This window comes from Urocampus carinirostris, chromosome 16 (genome assembly GCF_059441175.1).
Source record: "Urocampus carinirostris isolate Australia breed hairy pipefish chromosome 16, RoL_Ucar_1.0, whole genome shotgun sequence".
Classification (NCBI taxonomy): domain Eukaryota; kingdom Metazoa; phylum Chordata; class Actinopteri; order Syngnathiformes; family Syngnathidae; genus Urocampus; species Urocampus carinirostris.
Genome location: NC_142364.1, coordinates 19,709,214 through 19,730,342, shown reverse-complemented (window position 1 = coordinate 19,730,342; position 21,129 = coordinate 19,709,214). Strand labels below are relative to the sequence as shown.

The 21,129-nt window shown below is 40.0% G+C and overlaps 1 protein-coding gene across 2 annotated transcripts in view; it reads left to right on the top strand.

The window, feature by feature from the left end:
• The first annotated feature begins 1,244 nt into the window (after positions 1-1,244).
• The window catches only part of LOC148350570 (AP2-associated protein kinase 1-like), a 33,253-nt gene continuing 13,368 nt past the window's right edge, over positions 1,245-21,129 (top strand). For both annotated transcript variants that reach the window (XM_088355337.1, XM_088355338.1), the window contains exons 1-18: positions 1,245-2,121; positions 8,385-8,503; positions 9,296-9,404; positions 10,521-10,663; positions 12,265-12,386; positions 12,479-12,560; positions 13,104-13,236; positions 13,382-13,485; positions 13,636-13,718; positions 13,829-13,989; positions 15,117-15,235; positions 15,306-15,653; positions 15,843-15,970; positions 16,040-16,212; positions 16,279-16,368; positions 16,483-16,581; positions 16,747-16,854; positions 16,937-17,107. In XM_088355337.1, the coding sequence (XP_088211463.1) occupies positions 1,959-2,121; positions 8,385-8,503; positions 9,296-9,404; positions 10,521-10,663; positions 12,265-12,386; positions 12,479-12,560; positions 13,104-13,236; positions 13,382-13,485; positions 13,636-13,718; positions 13,829-13,989; positions 15,117-15,235; positions 15,306-15,653; positions 15,843-15,970; positions 16,040-16,212; positions 16,279-16,368; positions 16,483-16,581; positions 16,747-16,854; positions 16,937-17,107 (2,455 nt within the window). In that variant the 5' untranslated portion in view covers positions 1,245-1,958. The remainder of the gene's footprint in view (positions 2,122-8,384; positions 8,504-9,295; positions 9,405-10,520; positions 10,664-12,264; positions 12,387-12,478; positions 12,561-13,103; positions 13,237-13,381; positions 13,486-13,635; positions 13,719-13,828; positions 13,990-15,116; positions 15,236-15,305; positions 15,654-15,842; positions 15,971-16,039; positions 16,213-16,278; positions 16,369-16,482; positions 16,582-16,746; positions 16,855-16,936; positions 17,108-21,129) is intronic.

Below are 21,129 nucleotides of genomic sequence, written 5' to 3'. Positions count from 1 at the left end.
GACAGCAGAGAAAATAATCGGGACTACACTTCCCTCCATTCAGGACATTGGCCAGAAGCACTGCCTATCCCATGCTAAAAACATTACCGGGGACCCCTCTCACCCCCATCATGGACTGTTCACTCTGCTAGCCTCTGGGAAGAGGTACTGCAGTGTGTGGTGCAGGACCACCAGGCTCCGCAATAGTCTAGTCCCCCTGGCCATTAGACTGTTAAATGGTCAATCTAACATATAGTTAACTTAAATCTAAACGGCTGCTAATCTGACTTTTTGCACTACTGGCAGTTTTTTTGCCACTCCTTGCACATTGCTCTCTGCACTATTGTAATTACAGCGTTATGTTACAGTGTTAATGTTACTGTGTACCTGACTTGTTAACCTGACTGCCCATTTTGCACATCTGGTTAGCTACTCTTCTTGCACTATCGGCACTATGGTAAAATACTATACGTAGCCAAAATACAATACAACATTATTTATATCTGTACATTCAAGGAAACTGTGGGGGTCAGATGCATCGACATTTCGTTCTGTATACACGTGTACTAGAATGACAATAAAGTAGATCTGAATCTGAATCTGTCAACCTGTACGTTTTTGCCGTACAAAGTACGTTTCTTATGCATTTTAAGACATGTACGACGTACAAGGAAATCTGTATGGAAAAGGCAACTTTGTCAATTATGGGTACCATCCGGTAAACACCGACTACCACAAAACGGCAAATCAATCAAGTCAATTGAGTTCGCCGCGGAAGCCTCTACTTCGGTATCGTTTTTTTTCGTTGCAAACGAAGCGAGCGGTTTGATGCTACTGTGCGCATGCGTCTGCTGCCTGGGGATTTCCCATCATGCATCATTCCGAGAAAAAAAAATATGGTGTAAGATTATTTTGTACGGGAAAATACGACCGTTAGTACGGGCATGGAGCCGTGGAGGTTGATAGGTATGTGTCAATCTTATCATCGACATAGCGAAATTCTACATTCGCAAATGCAGATTCACAAGTAGAAAAATGTCTTTCATTGCCTACGCATGTTGAGTGAAATATTACATGAAATCCATAAACTTTCCCGGAACCAGAAGGTCATTAAAACAAATATTATTTGCAAACATTCGACATTATTACGAAATGTATGTTTGAATATTCAAAAAAAAACTAAACAAAAAAATAAATAAATAAATAAGTTTGCGTATGCGTTTGCTGAACTACATCACCCACAACCCCTTGAGCGCCGATCGACAACAGCTCGGGATGTTGCGATATCTTTGGCAGCCAGGGAACGCTGTGGTTGCAATATCGAGCCGATGGTTGATTTAAAATAAAAAAGAAACATAATTTCGTAATTTTAGAGAAGTGTCACGTCATATTTTGTGCAAGAAGAGGCCCCCTCGAGCGCTATAGGGGGTTAGCACCCCCCCTCCTTCCTCTAAAAAAAAAAATCCGTTTTCTCGTCAGCTGATGTGATTAAATGGCTACCCGTGCGGTTAGGTGCCACCGTCCGGTCGCGCAGTTCGACTAAGGATGGGAATATCGACGGAGCCAAGACGTTTTCCATCCTTTTCGAAGCCCTACGACGTCAGAGGATAACCCGGTTAACCTTAAACGCGAAATGTCATAGCGCGTGAGGAGCTAGCATCTAGCTAGCAGCAACGAGAGATGGAAGAGAACCCCGATGTTTTCGTCGGATAAAACGAGCTAAATAGCTGAAAAGGGACCATTTGTACACGCTACCCTCGGGATGCTACGATAGCCTCCTCGCTAGTGTGTCATTCAATTACATAACATCTAAGCGCGAGCGTGTTTTTCCGTGCTAAATTTCATTTTGTCACCAAAAATCTTCGCTTCGTCGTCATCGGCGCCGATTTCCGCGTTTGGATGCTGCATAAAAAGAAGCGACTGCTAAAGCATCCTTACTGAGCCACCATTCTGGAACCTCGTCGTTTTTTTTGGATGCCATGAGAAAGTTCTTTGATAACCGTCGGGAACTGGTCAGCTCCGGACCGGGTTCCGGAGGAGGTGGTAGCAGTTCTGGTTCCAGCCATGCCGGGGGGAATTTCATCGGGCGAGCCATCACTGTGGGCCGCCACCAAGTCACCGTGGAGGAGATCATAGCTGAAGGTGAATGGGGGCATTTGTTGGTACATTCATGTCAGTTTTTGTTTACATTTCCTGAGCCTAACTACAAATTATGGTTTTCCTGAATAAAATTCCCAATTAATGTACTGTTTGCAAAGATCGTGAGTGATTATCTTAAAGGGACATTGTGTGTTAATTAGCGCCTTCCAGTGGTTAAAATAAACTTTATTTATAAAGTACATTGATTTATATCTCATGTCATTAGCTGCACCACTTATCCTCAGTAGGGTCGCGGGGGTGCTGGAGCCCATCCCAGCAATTATCGGGCAGTGGGCAGGGGACACCATGAACTGGTTGCCAGCGAATCGCAGGGCACACAGGGACAGACAACTCGCTCGCTCATTCACACCTAGGGACAATTTGGACCGGCCAATCCACCTGAAATGCATGTCTTTGGATTGTGGGAAGAAACCGGAGTGCCGGGAGGAACCCCACGCAAGCACGGGGAGAACATACAAACTCCGCACAGTAAGTCCGGTAGCTGGATTTGAATCTACACAGGAGATTCCCAAGACCTTAGAACTGTGCCGCACACGCGCTAACCACTGCCCCGCCGTGCTGCCCCATTGATTTATATAATAACCAAAATTATATAAACTACCATGCGAACATGTATTTATTTAAAATACTTGGCAGTTGAGAGTTTAGCATGTATTTGACAGATAATCCTCATTTAGTAATGTTGACCATAGTATAAAATAAATTTGTACCCCCCCCCCCAAAAAAATTCACCATTTTAACAATTGATGGCAGTTTCCTTTTCACCACCTTGCCCTTGGCTTTCTGTGAGAATTTTAGCCCAACACAATTTCTGACATGGCGACTGCATATACAGGTATAAAAAGGAAAGTTGACTGTGAGGGCACACACTTCCAGGACAAATGGAAAGTTTTTTTCTCTGAAATGTCATAATAGTCTGTGGTTTGAAGTAATCTGTGGTCTGTGCAGCCCTTTGAGACTCCTTGTGATTAAGGGCTATACAGATAAACATGATACTTGGTACTTTTTACTTAACTTGACTTAGCTGACATAATTGGTCATTATTTTGCTACCAAGGCTACCTTCAAAACTTTGTCCTTCTTCATCTTTTATTTCTTTGACGCATCACTTTAATTATTTCCTTTTTTGCAGAAAAAGAAAACATTTAGAACTTAGTAAGTCAATCTTCCACTGTCTGCAACCTCGGTGGAACTGTTAAAATCTATGCTTAAAACACACCTTTGTTCTCTAGCTTATGAATGGCCTATATTTCCTTTTGTCAATATCTGTGTTATTTGTTATTGCAACATCCATTGCAGCCTGGTCATCTCGGAAGGGGCATTACTTCATGTGTGGTCCCTTCTCAAGGTTTCTTCATTTTCCTTATGTTGAGGTTTTTGAGTTTTTCCTTGCCACCATGGAGGTTCTAGATCAAGGGATGGTGTAATAATAGTCTGTAGTTTGCAATAATCTGTGGTCTGTGCAGCCCTTTGAGACTCCTTGTGATTAAGGGCTATACAAATAAACATGACTTGGCTGTAAGATATATATATTTTTAGTCATTTTGAATATTATATTTGTTATTTTTTGATTATTCTCTTTTTTTATTTTCACTTTTATTTGTATTTCTTTTAGCCCTTTTTTCTATATTTTTTTCATTTTTCTTCCTCTGGCTTTTCTTTTTCATTTGGGGGAATTTTGCTTTCTTTCTTCACTTTTCCTTTTTTCTTCTTTCTTTTCTTTCCTTTTTCATTTCCATTTTAGGTTTTTATCTCCATTTTTTTCTCTTCCTATTGTATTTTTTCCTCTTCCTTTTTTCTTTGCTAAAGGCTATGAATACAGTGAGGGGAGAATATGTTTTGGTCACTTGAAATCTTTTAGTTTATATTCTTCCTTGTGCTTTTTTGCACTTGTTTTTGGTTGCAGAGATATCTTGTGGTCAAATATTGCACACTGTACCTTCTAAGCTAGAGTAACATTCTTTGGACAATAATATCCAACTTGAATGTTTCATGGTTGATCATTGACACTAAGAGCATTCATATTTGTGAAATAGTGCTGCAATTCACCCACTTTATATAGTAAAGAATAGAGATGGGCAGGTAGCGATATCAGGTATCGACTAGATGTCGCTGTATAGTGAAGTGCAGGGGTCTCCATTGCGGTGTGAAAGGCTGAGCAAAAAATGACAAGAAAATAGGTGCGGTCTAGTCTCTTTGAGTCTCTGTATTTTGTATTCTTCCTTGTGCTTTGTGGAACTCATTATCAGTTGCACTACACTATACAGTGACATCTATTGGTCAAATAATACACACTGTTTCTTTAAAGAAAACATTATTTTTGGAGTTTAATCCATCCATCCAACTATTATCTGCACCGCTTATCCTAAGTAGGGCAGCGGGAGCCCATCCCAGCTGTCTTCTGGCAGTGGGCAGGGGACACTCTGGACTGGTTGCCAGCCAGTCGCAGGGCACACAGAGACAGAGAATTCGCTCGCTCACTCACACCTAGGGACAATTTGGATCGGCTAATTAACCTGGCAAGCATGTTTTTTTGGAATATGGGAGGAAACCCACGCAAGCATGGGGAGAACATGCAAACTCCACACAGGAAGGTTCGATCTCATGACTTTAGAACTCTGCCGCACACACGCTAACTACTGCGCCGCCATGCTGCCCGAGTTTAAACCATTCCTTTAAAAATAGCCATTGCTTTGCAGAAGGCATAGGGGTTTTTATTGTAATCAGCGACTACTCATGAGTTGAGTATCAAAAATCGTTCTGAAAAAATTGCTATCAAGCATCCCTAGTCCTATTCTACTCAACTGACCTTAATGACACTTACAGTAAAAAAAAGTATTTCCTGATTTCTATGTTTTTCGCATATTTATCAATCACGAACGTTTCAGATAATCAAACCAATTTTAATATCACTCAGAAACAACCCAAGGAAATACAAAATGCAGTTTTGAAATATTAATTCCATTATCATAAAACAAAAAATGTGGGAGGAACCAAAGTTGTCAGACTGGTACTAGCACAAGTTCTAGACTTTTGAGTTTAGCGATTTAATACACTTCACATTTTGGTTAAATTTCACTAAGTCTGCGAAAGAAACAATTGAGAGAAATACTTTAGTAATTTATATATTTCTTGAAATTTCAACTTTGTCTATGTGATGTCTAGATTATTACTGTATCATAGCCACAAAAGAGCAATAGATGTATCAGTTATGGTAGCCTAACTGAAATCACATGACGCTGCCCTACTTACGAACGAGGTTCCGGACGATCGTTCGTAAGTTGAATTTTTTCTTAAGTTGCTTCAGTGCTATCTTTTGTATGTAATGTATGTTAAAGGTTTATATACGTATGTTTAAGGCTTGTATAAGTAACCTGTATTGTTTTGTACAAAAAAGAAACATTTAATATAATAATATGCTCTATAAAGATTAATAAAGTTAAGTTTAACTTAATTTTGGAGAATGAGCTTCAAAAGTTAGGCGACTTCCTCTTCCGTGGTAGAAAGTGGCCGAAAAAAGCGATCCAACCATTTTCTCAACCGCATCAAGCTTTCTTATTCCACTTTAATTTTTAAATAAAAGTCACTTTACACCAACCATATTGAATGGATGCACGAGATATTAAACAATAAAAATGTCAAAGTTCTTAGCGCGCCGCAGATACAGTATAGAATGTTTACACACGAACTAGGAAGAGGAAGCGGATTTCTTCTTCGGGGTGGATGCTGGGTGAGCTCTCACAGCACCACACTCCGGTAGTGGCGGAAAGAAGCACTACAGTACTGTCCTGTTCTCGGAAAAGGTGCAAACAATACAAAATCTAATCTACAGCACTGTCCGAATATTTTTCGACATCCTGGATAAAATGTCTGTGCCTACCGTTTTTCGTAAGTGGAATGGTCGTAAGTAGGGGAGCGTCTGTACCTCAAAGTGGAAGTCAACCCAGAGAAAAACTTAAACCAGCCCCGTAGTCTAAACATTTTGATTAGGATTATGTCTATAAATTGTGAGTTAAAAACAAAATCCACAATTTAATTCATCCCCGAGTGGCTATTTTGAGAATGCTGTTGCAAAAGATGACATCACATTCAGTCTCTCTCACGACTAATCACAGTCGACCTGCTTTCTTCTGCTAAGCCGTGATTGGTCATTAGCTGGAGCCTGAGTAACTGTGATGTAATCATTACTCGACAGTATTTTCAAATGGCTAAGAAGCACAAAAAAATAATACAAAAACATGTGAATAATGTCTATTTACTCCTTAAAAACAAAAATGTTATGAAGTACAAGATAGTGTCTTAAAAGATTTGTATGTTGACACGTTCCTTGACTTTGGCGGAGCCAGCAAATCTGACACACAGTTGAGGATCTCTGTTGTAGTCGCCCTTGAATTCCCCCTGAAGTTTTCTGACAGTACCGCAGTTTCCTTCCACATTCCAAAATCATGTTTTTTAGGTCGACTCAAGGCTCTAAAGTGTCCCTAGACAAAAATGAGGGTGTGCTTGCAAACCACAAGCTGCCATTTTTACCCAGAAGCGCAAACCATTACCTCACCGTATTGAACAATTTTAACGGACCCTCTGATGTTTCTAGAACTGTGCTGTGGATTGGATTAATCGCTTGGGAGGGGGATCAGTATCTTCCCCACCCTTACTGTAGTCGATTCAGCGCTTCCAACTGATTTCCTATAGTCTCCTTTTTGAGGTAAATGAGCCAAGAAGAGAGCGCCATCATCGATCGCGGGAACGAAACTCAATTAAAATCTGACTTGAGGGATAATTTCATTTTGTACAACTGAGGTGGGAGGATAAGACAACATAAAATCCACTTTGCCTGCTTATAAGATTAAGGCAGTATAAACATCTGGTTTCCCATGTTAATTCCATGCCCTGTGCTGTCATAAAATGTGAGGAGTGGCAATATGAGTCATAACAAAGATATTACTGACCTAATGCTTTGGGATAATTAATTATGTCAATACTGTTTACAGTTTGCAATGAGAAATGTTTTTATAACTTGGAAGATCAATTCGGTAAAAAAGTCAACTAATTCATTTTTGAAAGGGATTTCACCCCCCAAATCCTCTTTTGATTGAACCCATCTCAGGATTCTGAAGTATTCTGCATAATGTATTACCAATTTCTTAATAACATATATTAAAATATAACTTAATACTGACATTAAAATACAATAGGATAAAACGCCAATCACATGCCAAAAATGAGACAGGTAGAAGATTGCTCCTGAAAGTGTAACTACTTGCCCAACCTAGTTTGCTGGTGTGTGGCTTAATTGTACTGTTACAATTTGGTATATTTAACGTAATTCAACAAAGCTGTACAATTTTGGTCAATCCACAATTGTGTCAAAATGATTGGTTAATCTCAAGTGTTGAAAACGGCTTGTTTATATTTCTTGATGCAGTTTAAACGATTGACCCAACTCATTTTTGTTGTCCTCTGAAAAGTGATCACTTGGAGATGCTCGACAGCCATTCTTATTAATGCGCACCTTTATGATCTAGCTTTTTATTTAATAGAATGAGGTAAAAACGAGGATCTTACAAGCCTTTTTTTAACTGACCATTAATAGTACTTTGAGAATTTTTGCTGTAGTTATATTTTCTGTGCAGAAATGAGTTGCATCTATTTTAAGCCCAATTTTCATACCTTTTACGTGGATTGAGCAATTGCACTAACTGCTAATGTACCTTTATGAATAAAAAAAAAAGTGGAATTATGTGTCAGAGTCTTCCATTTAGCATATGGAATGCATGATATTTTATATTACCGCTATGGTGTAAAGTTACAACAAAGTCGAACTTAATGTAGCTCTTAAGTTGGCTCTCTGTAGGTATTGCCGGGTTACCCAATGTTGTGTCGAAACTTACTGTACATTAGGCTCCACGGATCTCTCATGCAGTTGTAATGCACCACACTGTCGTATAATTCGGCGTTGCATGCCAAGGTAAGCACGTTGCATCAGGCTGAAATCGAAGATGAGCGATCCTGACTTAACTGCACAAAGTGAATTTGTGGTCTGAGCTACAGCAGATGGTAAGGCCTCCAGTTAGGCCTCTTCTGTATATCAAGCCCACAGCTAAGGCATGACTAATGCATAACACTGTAAGGGCTTCTGACTGTTTCATTTGTTGTATTTGTACACTCTTTGTGGGCCTTTATCCAAATATTGTCAAAAACGACATTGTTTTTTTTTTTAATTATTGTGATTGTGTGTGTTAACAGGCGGCTTTGCAATCGTTTTCCTGGTGAAAACAAACCAGGGCGCACGCTGCGCGCTGAAGAGGATGTACGTCAACAATGAGTACGATCTGCAGGTGTGCAAGTGCGAGATTCAAATAATGGTGAGTAGATGAAAATGCATGCCGGCCTTGCATCGCCTGCAGGTGCCGCTTTGTTTTTGCATGCAAAAACGAAATAAAATAAAATAAGCTACTACATATTTTCCTGATGTAATAGTTTTTATCTGCTCAGCAGTTGGCTTTTATTGAGTAGAACCGTTTGTTGTGTCAAATACATGTTTTTAAATCTTGCGACATGGGCTTCCTTTTGTTGGAAACCGTTTTTCTTTTGGGTTCCGCACATTAATTTTATCTCTACAGATGCCATGTGTGCTGTGTTCTGTGATGTGTCATATTGAAGATGTTTCAAATTACACACACTGGTGGTCAGCATCCAAAATTGATTTAATTGTGGTGCAGCCCGTTTTAGTGCGTACTAATATGCCACTGTTTTCTTTTCACTTATAATCTTAGAAGCAGACATCAATTGGAATGTTGAAGTGGAGCTAACCATCTGACATGTTTGTTCTTTTCAGCTCCACCCTCCAGTGTTTTCTTTTAAAACCAACATTGACTTAAATTTCCACAGGGCAGTCTTATCTTAACAGTTTGCCTCATTCCTTTTCTACACACATTGTAGCCCTCACTATCTTTGCATTGTTAGACTACATTATAAACTGCCTGACTATAATTATTGGTTACTCGTACACCATTCTGTAAGCATTCTGTGAATAACTGGGAGAAAAACACTCACTCTTTGCTCCCAAACATTCTTGTTGGTCAGCCTCATACTTGGCCCGGTAGACTTAAACTTTCTGTGCTACGATGCTATTTTGTGTCTCGTCTTTTTTGCAGAAAGACCTCGTTGGCCACAAGAATATTGTGGGATATCTGGACTCCAGCATCACAGCTATGGGGTCAAGGGACGTGTGGGAGGTCTTCATACTAATGGACTACTGCAAGGGTGAGAGCACTCAAGGAAGCGGGTGTGGTTTTGATTGTGTAACATTTTCGAGTCTGAGTCACGTTTACATATTTAGAATTGCTACAAAAAAAGGAAGGTTGAAGATTTTTAACAGCTCGACTTCCACTGAGATTTTTTTTGCACCATTTCAAAGACTTCCCACTCTCTCTAGTCGAATATTTTAATTACAGGTACGCTTCAGTTATCGCTGGTTCACTCCTTTGCGGAAAAAAAGGTAGAATAATAAATTTAAAAAAAAGCAACTGATATTTCTTGCACCACTAAGGACTGTTTCGGGCAGCCAAGATTCAAGCCGATTGGCCAGCACCCTTTGACTTAACGTCTCTGATGCCTATTAGCCAATTCATATGATAACGTCTTTCATACTGTACTGTGACCGAACACCTGCTCTGCATTATTCTACATCTCGCTGAGAAGAGTACCCTCAAATAAAACAAAAATATTGACTCATTTAAATTACATACTGGGTTTCAATTTGTTCTTTGATGAAGGCCCACCCCAAAAATACATAGAGTAATATAAATTACATACTGAGTTTCCATTTGTTCTCTATCTCTCTTTTTCCTGCTTTTTCTGCTTTCTCTCTGTCGACAACTCCGCTCTAAAGAAGGCCGCTAAAAGTAGTGGGACACGACTTAGCTGCTTTTTACGGGTGGTTCTGGTCCTCATTAACCGCAAAAACTGAGAAATCACCGTAGATTACATTTAACAGTCTTATTTAAAAACACGGTTAAAATTGATTTAATGTGAGTTTTTGAGCTATTCAAAACGAATTGTTGAGTAGGTCCAAGTAAGGATGAAAAGATTCTATTTTATAAAATAATCACATACTGTATTGCTCCTTTGGAGTAAATCACCTGTGAAAATGGAATAAAAACAACCCTGCCATTGGTACATGACGTGTTTTCACCCACTTAAATAAAAAAACTGGAAAAAAAAGATTTTCCACTTTAGTTATCTTTGATGCAGCTGTTTTTTTAAAAGGTTCAGGTGGAACTAAATCAATTACGAAGAGGATATTTTTTATCGGCATGACTCACATGAACATGTTTTTTTTTAAAAACGCAACTGCATCCTGTGGTTGTTGTTTTGCAGGTGGCCAAGTTGTTAATTTGATGAATCAAAGGCTGCAGACCGGCTTCACAGAAGCGGAGGTGCTTCAGATCTTTTGCGACACCTGCGACGCCGTGTCTCGCCTGCACCAGCGCAAGACACCTATTGTGCACAGAGACCTTAAGGTGCCTAACTCGAGCAGAATTGGTCGGCAGTAGCTCAGGAGGGAGAGCGATCGTTTTAGGATTAAGGGATCCCAGTTCGAATCCCGGCTTGTCCGTGTTACATGCCGAAGTGTCGTTGGGTAAGACACTGAACCCCCAATACCCCCAATAAACAGGTTAGCGCCTTACATGGCTGCACAGATCACGGCCGCTATTGGGAAATGTGAAGCACAATGTAAAGCGCTTTGGGAAGTCATTGACTTGAAAAGCGCTATATAAATGCGGATCAAATTGGTCACATGTCAAAAACCTACTTGTTCTTCTTGTATTTTACATTTTTAATTCATTTTGCGAGATTTTAAATATGTTGTGATGACTATTTTAATTGTACCTAATTGTTTTCCAAGCTCAATTAGCTGTGTCATATAAGAACACATATTCAAAGCGAATAAGGTTTTCAATGGCCCCTCAGATGATCTTGATTCACTTTTGCATTATACAATAAGAACCGTTGTGATTTTGTCTTTTACTGTACTTTATGTCTGCTTGATGAAATTGTTATTTTTGGTTAATAGCTTTTTTTGCGCTTTTTTGTTTTTCCATCCAGTTTCTTTTTTTTTTTTTAATTAGCCCAATTTTGCTAAAATAGAAACAAAGGCTACTGATGGTGACTAAAATATACCGGCTTGTTTCATCAAATGTTTTTAATATAGAGATTTTTATACACAATATTAATCGTTTTTTCCTGTTGAAAATTAAACATAGCTGGCAAAAGCATAAGAAAATATGAATTTATTTTTTGGGTCATATTGGAATATATTTGGGGCACCACAGCGGCGCAGTGGTTAGCGCGTGTGCAGCACAGTTCTGAAGTCATGAGTTCGAACTTTCCTGTGTGGAGTTTGCATGTTCTCCCCGTGCTTGCATGTGTTTCCTCCCTGCACTCCGGTTTCCTCCCACATTCCAAAAACATGCATATTGGGTTCATTGGCCGGTCCAAATTGTCCCTTGGTGTGAATGAGCGAGTGAATTGTCTGTCTCTGTGTGCCCTGCGACCGGCTGGCAACCATTTAAGGGTGTCCCCCTGCCCACTGCCCAAGGACAGCTGAGATGGGCTCCAGCACCCTCTCAACCCTACTGAGGATAAGCGGTGCAGATAATGGATGGATGGATGGATGGAATATATTTGTTAGGTTTTCGGTAGGTTCAATTAGGTTCTCTAAATCAGGGGTCTCCAACATGGTGTCCACGGTCATCAGGTAGCTCCCTAAGATCACATGAGTAGCCCGCAGATTGGTTCTCCAAATATATCGTGAGTCATTGTGATTATCTAGGAAATTTCATGTGTAACTGGTATGTTTAATGGTTGACTGAGCCTATTTAATTACAGCATAGTAGTAAAATGTTAGACATGCGCATTTATCAGGTAGATTTTCGTGCGAATCGGTAACAGAAAAGTAGGTCTCCCCTTCAAAAAGGTTGCCGACCCCTGTTTAAAACAAGGAATTGAGCCAAAAGTTCCACTATCAATATACATGATGTTTGGTTTCATCAAAGTTATGATTTGCGGTTTCCCGGATGATTGCTTCAAAGTGTCATGTCTCATTTCTATTTCTCTATAGGTGGAGAACATCCTCCTTCACGACAAAGGTCATTACGTGCTATGCGACTTTGGAAGTGCCACTATGAAGGCCTTGAGTCCACAGACCGAAGGTGTTGCTGCGGTGGAGGAAGAAATTAAAAAGTGAGTGTTATTTTTTTTTTTTTATGTCTAATCTCGAATTAGGAAAATTGTATGTTCTTTCACGCTCACTGTATTGTTCTTATGCATAACAGGTATACCACTTTGTCATATCGTGCACCTGAGATGGTGAACCTCTACAATAACAAGATAATCACCACAAAGGCAGATATCTGGGTAGGCAAACATTTACCCCCCTCTGCTTAATCAGTACATAGACAATTTTGAAAGATTAATATCTACCACATACTTTGCTGAAAGGGTGAAAATACATCACTTTGGAATTTGAGTTACTTAGTTCTTCTCTGAAAGATTGCACTGGTTGCATTGTGCTGCTAAGGGAGCTATGCATCGAAAGCGCCGACTGTATCCTCTATTTTTAGACATCGAGGCAAATGGACCTGGAATTTCTCTCGCTTCTGGACACCCAAGGGCGTGTTCCTGAATAGCTCGCTATTTATTAAACGCAGAGGGGTTCTGTTTATAACATGACAGCATGCTTTTTTTTTTAAAACTGATGAACAAGGTGATGTGCAACTAATACAGATTGTGCATTGGGTATATAAGTGACTGTGATAGATAACACAAACTGGAAGCAAGCTAACTGGTTGTTGTGGTTTGTTGCGGTATGTCCCGATTGTGTTTTGATGGCTTTTCTCGTCTGGGTTTGGTGTTTTGGGTGTGACGTGGTGTGTCCTGCATGTGGTTTTCCTTCTCTAGGCGCTGGGCTGTTTACTCTACAAGTTGTGCTTCTTCACTCTGCCCTTTGGTGAAAGCCAGGTGGCTATTTGTGATGGCAGTTTCACCATTCCGGACAACTCCCGATACTCTTACGATCTCCACTGCCTCATTCGTTAGTCACTCTTAATATTATTTTTTTAATAAAACGTTTTGCTGAGTGTGCTCTGACCAAGGCATGTAGTCATGACATAGTAACTGTGATCTGTTTTGTGATTTAATTATTGGTAATATCGGTGGAACGTGTCATGTTTTTGCAGGCTATATGCTGGAGCCTGACCCAGACAAAAGGCCAGATATATACCAGGTGTCCCACTTTGCCTTTAAACTGGCACAGCGGACTTGTCCTGTTCAAAATGTGAAGGTCTGTTGGTATTTTTATTTACTTTTTGTCCATATTATTTGTTTTTTGGAGTATGTTCTTCAAATACAGATAACTTCTTGAAAACACTGCCTTCTATGCTATCGTCCGTCCTGTGTTGGTGTTGATATTTCTTTCTTCTTTTGCATTAAGAATTCCTCAATTCCTTCCAAACTCCCTGAGCCAATCAAAGCAAGTGAAGCTGCAGCAGCAAAGAAGAGTCAGGCAAAGCCTAGGTAAGTCTCTCCTTGTAAGGTCTCATTGTTTAAGCTGTGCTATGATGTGTGACACAGGGTATAATTATAAGGTGATGGGCAAGTAGGTTAGCAACTATCTTTGTCCCCAGGCTCACAGACCCGATCCCAACTACTGAAACTTCCATCACTCCTCGCCAGAGGCCCAAAGCGGTTCATACTCAGCCCGCAGCCGGCATCCTTCCCATTCAGCCCGCTGCACTTACACCTCGGAAGCGAGCTAATCTTCCCGGTGGGGCTGCTCAACCGGTTGGTATGTGGCACAAGTTTTTCAGACTGCCAGCTCTACTGTGCCATTCTTTTGTTATATTTGTTATTTTATCATTTTGAAATAATGGAGGATAGTGTAAAAGTCCAGAATATCTTCCCTTCTAAATGACGCACTTAAAATAAATATATATTCTCTGGCATAAAAAAAAAAAAACTACCTAGAATATACCTATAATCTATTTTTTTCTCTTAAACCAATACCTTTACTCTTATTGCCACTTATAGCGAAAAAGAGGCTGCAAAAAAATGAAATTCCATTGACGAATTATTTTGCTAATTCTTCAGTAATATTTTTTCGATTACATGCTAATAAAATATAGCCAAACTATCTGATATGACAGATGTTGCTCATTTAAAACAATATATCTTTTATTTTGATAAAACTAAATTCTAAAGTAAAAGTAAATGTTAAATATGAAACATAATTCCTGTATTTAAATATTTTTTCTATCTGCAGTATTTGATAGTTAACTATGTATTGCTATAATGCTATTATCTTTTTATTTTTATTGTTAATTAAGATAGGGGGGATGATACCCAGATAGCTGCCTTTGTGGTGATGATCTTGTTATTGTAGAGGTTCACCATCTCAGGGGAATGATATGACCAAGTGTATACCTGTGATACATAAGATAACAATGTTCTCATCTCATTAGCTGCACCGCTTATCCTCTCTAGGGTCGCGGGGGGCTGGAGCCCATCCCAGCCATCTCCGGGCAGTGGGCAGGGGACACCCTGAACTGGTTGCCAGCCAATCGCAGAGATAACAATGTTATTTTGTTGAATTATCATTTTACTAAATTTTCCTTTTATTGTACCTTTTGCATTCTTAAGACCTATACATCTCAATGTCTCTTAAATACATTCATATTATTAAAATCCTTTTTATTCATATTTCCTGAAAAAAGTGTCCGAAAGAGGCCCTTTTACAGATAGCTGGCACTGCCACCAAAACAAGACTTTTGATTTAAATGAATTGAATTGAATCGAACTGCACGGCATTCACGGCAACTTAACAGCGGCTTCAAACATTTCACGGATTTACCCTGGTGAATAGCAATTCTTGGTCTTTTTCCAACATTGCAAATGTCCATGTGCAATCTCTCACAGGAGTCAGCTTGGACCTCTCCCAGCCAGCTGCAGCCCTGCAGTCACAGAAGGCACAGGGAGCTTTGCCTCTCATTCATTCACAGAACAACAGTAGTCCAGCTGCAATGGGGCAGAAACAGGTACATACTATAAACCGCCATTTGAAATAGTGTTTCGATGACAACAGTTATTTGATTTTGTCACGTGCAGCCTGCCTCAGCAGCAGAAGTTGAATCTCCTGCCACCGTAGCGGATCCTGTTTCTAAAGCAGACGTCCAACCGCAAGCCCAGGCACAGACGGCCACAGCCCAGCAGGGGAATGCGTCCCCGAACGTGGCCGGCGTCGCACCTCAGCAGGCGGCTCCATGTCCGTCCAGCCCGGCTGCACCTCAGCGTCCTGTACGACGCAAACTGCCCCCCCAGGCTCAAACGTCTACAGCTCAGTTGCCTCCCACTAAATCAGTCGTCGGGCAATCAGCAGACGAGCAACAGAAGCTAACGAGTCAGCCTGTGCAGCAGTCATCTGCCGTTGAAATCGGGGAAAAAGCAGCTGAGATGGTAAGCAGGGTTCGTACGGGTGCTTAAAATCCTCTAAATTTCTTGGATTCTAAGGTTGTGTTTTCAAGAATGCCAAAGTGCTCTAATTTTCTGTGAAGTGCTTGTAAATTTGAATTAAGCTTGTATGAAAAGGGACCATTGTATTTACTGTGCCTGAGAGTTTGTGTTTGTGTATATTTCCCAAATCAGACTCCTCCGGCTTCCCCAAAGACAACTGAGGTGCAAAGCCACAAACGTACGCCAAGTGACGTTACAACAAGCGCCACCAATGGAGGCAATGAAAACTCCTCACAAGTAGCAGAGGAAGTCATCATCCAGTAAGTTGATTGAAATCAAAATTCTTCAGGCCCTCGTTTTTAATGAGTTAATTTTATGTCGTGCTGTAGGCCTCAAGGTGGATCCATCCAGCCTCATGGAAATGTAGTCCAGGACCAAAACAAAGTTCCAACTTCTAGTGGCGACACCACAGCACCACCCACTTGGAACCCGTTTGAGGACAATGACAGCTTCTCCAGCTTTGCCACCGAGGAGGTCAAACCGCAAAATGGAAAGCCTACCGGTAAAGCATTTATATTTGCTTCAATGTGGCGTTCTGGAATTATTCAATTCTGGCTGTGGTCTGCAGACATGTCCTCGGAATGCGAAACACCATGTGGAGAGTTAATACCAGGCTTGCAGACCTCAGATGGGGAAAATTCGGAACAAACATCACAAGGTATCCATAACATAAAAACGGATCTAAATTAATTGGGAAAAGTTTGAAATAAATCCCTTCTGACATTGTTGTAACAATGACAATAAAGGTATATTCTATTCTATTCTATTCTAGTAGCTGAACGACCATCAACTATACTTGAACCTGATCCAGGAGCGTCACTGTTGGTCGTTCCAGATCCATTCCATACCCTGGAACTGTCTACTGCACCAGGTAGCTGAGATTTTATGCACAAAGACACGATACAATTGCGTTCCAATATGATGAAAAAAACAATCATCAGTTTTATTTGTTCAATGATGAAAACCTTCTAGATGTTTTAAAGCAACACAAATCCAATGTTGAATATTTCTTTGTGAATTGCTTGTCAATCCTCAGAGAAGCTTATCGAAGGACTGAAATCTCCAGACGTATCTTCACTTATGCTTCCCGACCTGCTGTCTTTGTCTGATCCTTTCGGCGGTTCTGTGGAGGACTCTGCAAAAGGTAACTTTCACTGAATCAGAACCTGGCACAAATGAATGTTTGAAGGGAAAGCATCCAACTGATGTGTATGTTTCTGAATCAGATCACATCACTGGAGAAGCATCTCTACTGGGCTGTTCTCTCCTATCCGGTCCGTCAGCTCCTCAGGCAGCCACAAGCAGCGCCGCCTCCTCAGTATCGTCTGCCTCCGCTGCGTCTGCTTTGGACGATTTTGGTCTACTGTCTGGAGACACCGCACAGCCCAAAACATCAGGTGGGTGGAGTTATCAAGAGATTTCTTCTTTGTTTCGGGAAAAATTGGATGACTAGTGAATCTTCCAAAGAATTCAGTTTAGGCTTGGGCGATGTGCCCATAAAAAGGATTTTATTTTTATCAATAGTTCTCTGTGATTGCAATTTTAATTAATCATAAACAAAATCATTCAAATCTAATAGTTTTTAAAGGCAATCTGATTACAAAAAGACCTCTGATGCAAAAACGTCAGACAACAATAACTGATATTAAATACCACTTAACAGTGCCGTGTGGTTTATATCTGGTGAGGCATTCAGTTTTACAAATACATGACCATACATCATATTAATTTGATTGGCAGAGCAATAAGGCAATATATAAACTGCAGCGTAAAAATAAATTGTATCTCCTTACTTTAACTTATAATAAGGTATGTGAGGCCATTCTTTTTTAATTAAGGCATCAATAGTTAAGTAATCCTCCATTATGAAAAAGTCTATGCAACGAAAAAAAAATACAGGGTGGCTTGGCTTGCCATTAGCTTGCTAATTAAGGATCGACCTGTATGGGTTTTCCAGGGTCGATACTTATACTGTAAATTAAGATAGATAGATAGATACTTTATTCATCCCCGTGGGGAAATTCACACTTGCAGCAGTATCCTTGTGTTGAAAATAAACAATAATAAAGTAAAAGGAATATAATACATAAATACCCAATGTAACGTGTTGATATAGAGTAGTTAAAGAGTGCTACTTAAAATACACATTGTAATAAAAATAGGGTTATTTGCAATGTGGGGGTGTGGTTTAATGTGGCCTTTTACTCCTCCGGGTGGAGTTAAAGAGCCTCATGGCATAAGGAAGATGAGGCAGGTAACCAATATTCACTTGCTGTTAAAGCTTAAAATTGGCATAAATGTTTAAAATGCAAAAAAAAAAGAATATTTGTTATAAAGTTAAATAAAACTCTCTGAAATACATTAGAATTTCAACACAACTAACATGACTAATCTTTTACTTTCACACGACTAATGAGTCTGGAACAGTATTTCTCTATAGCCCCACAACACAATAGGTTTTAAGTGTGTCTTACTTTGCAAACAGAAGTGAGGGGAGTCAGATTTTAAATTCAATTCAAACATTTCTTTACGCGGGAAAATCCAATGAAACCAGGGTCTCAATCACCATGGTGCTTAGGTTACAGCAATCAGTGAACAACTGCCAATCAATCATGCCAATCAATATTTCTTAATAAACAGATTATACAGGCAACAATCACAACACTGCAGCGCTGAGAGGCATAGGAAAATCCGAGTATGCGTGAAGGAAAGTGTGTTGTCTGCTTCTGCGTGTGCGTCACTGCACGTTGATGACATTTCCTCGACATTTCAATAATTGCGAATATGAAAAATATTCGCGACAGCCCTGACTCCCGCTCCAGTAGACTGTAGACAGTGATAGCTTCCTGCTTAAGTGGCTCCGCCCCTGGTCGCTTTTTCAATGTATAGCGTCAGAGACAGAAGACATGAGAGGGAGAGAAAAGCTTAATATTGGTTTGGTGTTGTGTTTAATAATCGAAGCATCAAATAAATAAACATGCCGATACCGATAAATACCCAAATATCAGTGTAGAATATCGGCCCACCCGATAATTGGTCGACCTCCATTGCTAATACTATTACTAGTTTTATTGTCAAGGGCTAAGGTGTGCACCACATCAGAATCCTTGGTCTCACTTTTTCCCCCTGCCATGTCGCAAGAAAATTGAGTGCCTCACTGCATACTAATTGTATTAGGAATGTTCATAACAGAGAAGCATAAGAAAAAAATGAGCTGCTTTTCGTCAAACAATGACCCGCAGTTTTAAATATGTCCACTGGATGTTGCCAAAGCCATGCACCACTCCAAACCACCCACCCATATGTAGCTGTATATGCCGACTACCATTTATCAAATAGATAACATTTGTGGAAACGGCCTTCCCTATACAATTACACTCACAAGGAGTTCCTACCCCTTTCAGTTTTGTGTACCCCCATAAAAACTATATTTTTCATTGCGTTCACGACTACATTTTTCTGTAGATGCTTTTTTTAAATACATTTTATTTCTCAAGATACTATACTTCATGCCATAAGACACTTCAGAAGTAACCGTATTGAGTTATTTAATGCAAATGATCAAATTTAGTGCTTAAAAAAAGGAAGATACTACTTTGCTATTACTCTTAATTCACATTTTTATGTAAATAAATATATTTGTATGTTCTGTATGTTTCAAAACCAATTGGATGAAGTGGTCCCTTTATAAATGAGTGCACAATGAAGCACAACTTGGCCAGGTTAATAAAAACAAGAAAAAAAGGATTGTCTTGTTATCTCTTTTCCTCATGGATTGCACAGATATTGGATTTGAGACTCTAACTACAAAATGGCCCCTGGGAAAATGTTTACCCACCCCTGATTTAGAAGAATAGAGGATTGTGAATGATTTCATGCAATGGTTAACTATTTTAACTTTAGTATAGTCTTTCTTTTTAAAAAAAGAGGGAGTGAGGTAATTGTTTTTGCACCAGAAATCCAGCTACCTGTTAAATGTCAGCAATACAAGCTGCGTCGCATGAGTTTGTAGGAAAAGCGGAATCATCAGTGTGGCACGGGCACAGCTGCCCTTTAAACGTTGGCCCGCTGAAGGGAAATGTTTGACTGCCGCTGTCTTAGGCAGAAGTGTCTTTCTGGCCACCTGCTGCGCCACGCTAAATCAACTTGCCGGAGGCGCTGCGCCATGGAGACGACTCATCAAACCGCCTTTTGTGCACTGCTTCCTGCAGTCGCTGCTAATTTGAGATTGCGGCGTACATCATGCAAGGAGAGGTGCTTAATGCCGCCGGGAGCACCAATAGCTGCAGCAAACACACTTCATTAAGTATTGGACAAATAGGGGATACATTATTGGATTTTTTAATGTAATGACACCCCTACTTTATTTATTACAGTGTTTTCCGGAAGGCTCACCCCAAAAAGTTCCAAATTGGCCAGAAATTTGAACGTGTGCCTTGTGATATTAGTGCACCTTATTGACCCTTTTCACACATGTGACCTTATCACGTGACACCATGACGGACGATAGTAACGCGCCTTAAACAGTGGACGAGGCCAGTAAACAGTAGATAACAACAACAAAAGCCATACTATTCAACACCATTGGCGATGACTAGTCAAACGAATATTGTGGAGCTGTCGGATGAGGTGGCTCCCCTTGTCACAAAGCACAAAAAGCACTATTTTGAGGGATTGAGGACCGACCCATACTTTCTTCCCCCTGACATAGTCACACATGTAAACAAATTGTCCAACTTGACTTTAACCCACATCATCTGTACAACTATATCGTAAATGAAGTAGCTAAAAGCTTATAAAAGTCTGGATGCTCACCAGTTCTTCCCAGCTGGTACTGTGCTGTGTTTTGCCAACAAATGCACAGCGTGAAATATTTCCCTCGCTCAAACGTTAACAAAACAACTTTGTAATGAAATTTTTGGGGAATGATATAGAACAGTAACGTACGGGGCATTTGCACTGTATATAGAATGACTATACGACACATAAAAAGGCATTCTGTCATACTATTTTAAGCCACTGTACCAGATATGTCAGCGTAGAGAAAAGGTTGTTTCACTGTTTTTCAGCTCTAAGCATTGTAAATATTAGGGGTTAACTGTATTTATATCTTTTTCGACGACCTAATTACTTACCTCAAATCCGTTCTCTTCATTCAGTTCAAAACAACTGAACTACTTCCCACCATGCCGTCCTCTTGAATTTGTTCAGAATCTCTTGCGCTTTAAGACTTTGTGAGTTGGCTGTACAATTGGGATCAATTATATATTCCGACTGATCAATTGTTGTGCAAAAAGGTACTTTTGTATTTTGTTGTGCCACCTTAGTCCTTAAAATTCTTTTAATTTGATGTGCCTTATAGTCTGGTGCGCCTTGTATGAAAAAAATCACAAAATACTATTTTTGGGGGCTGCGCCTT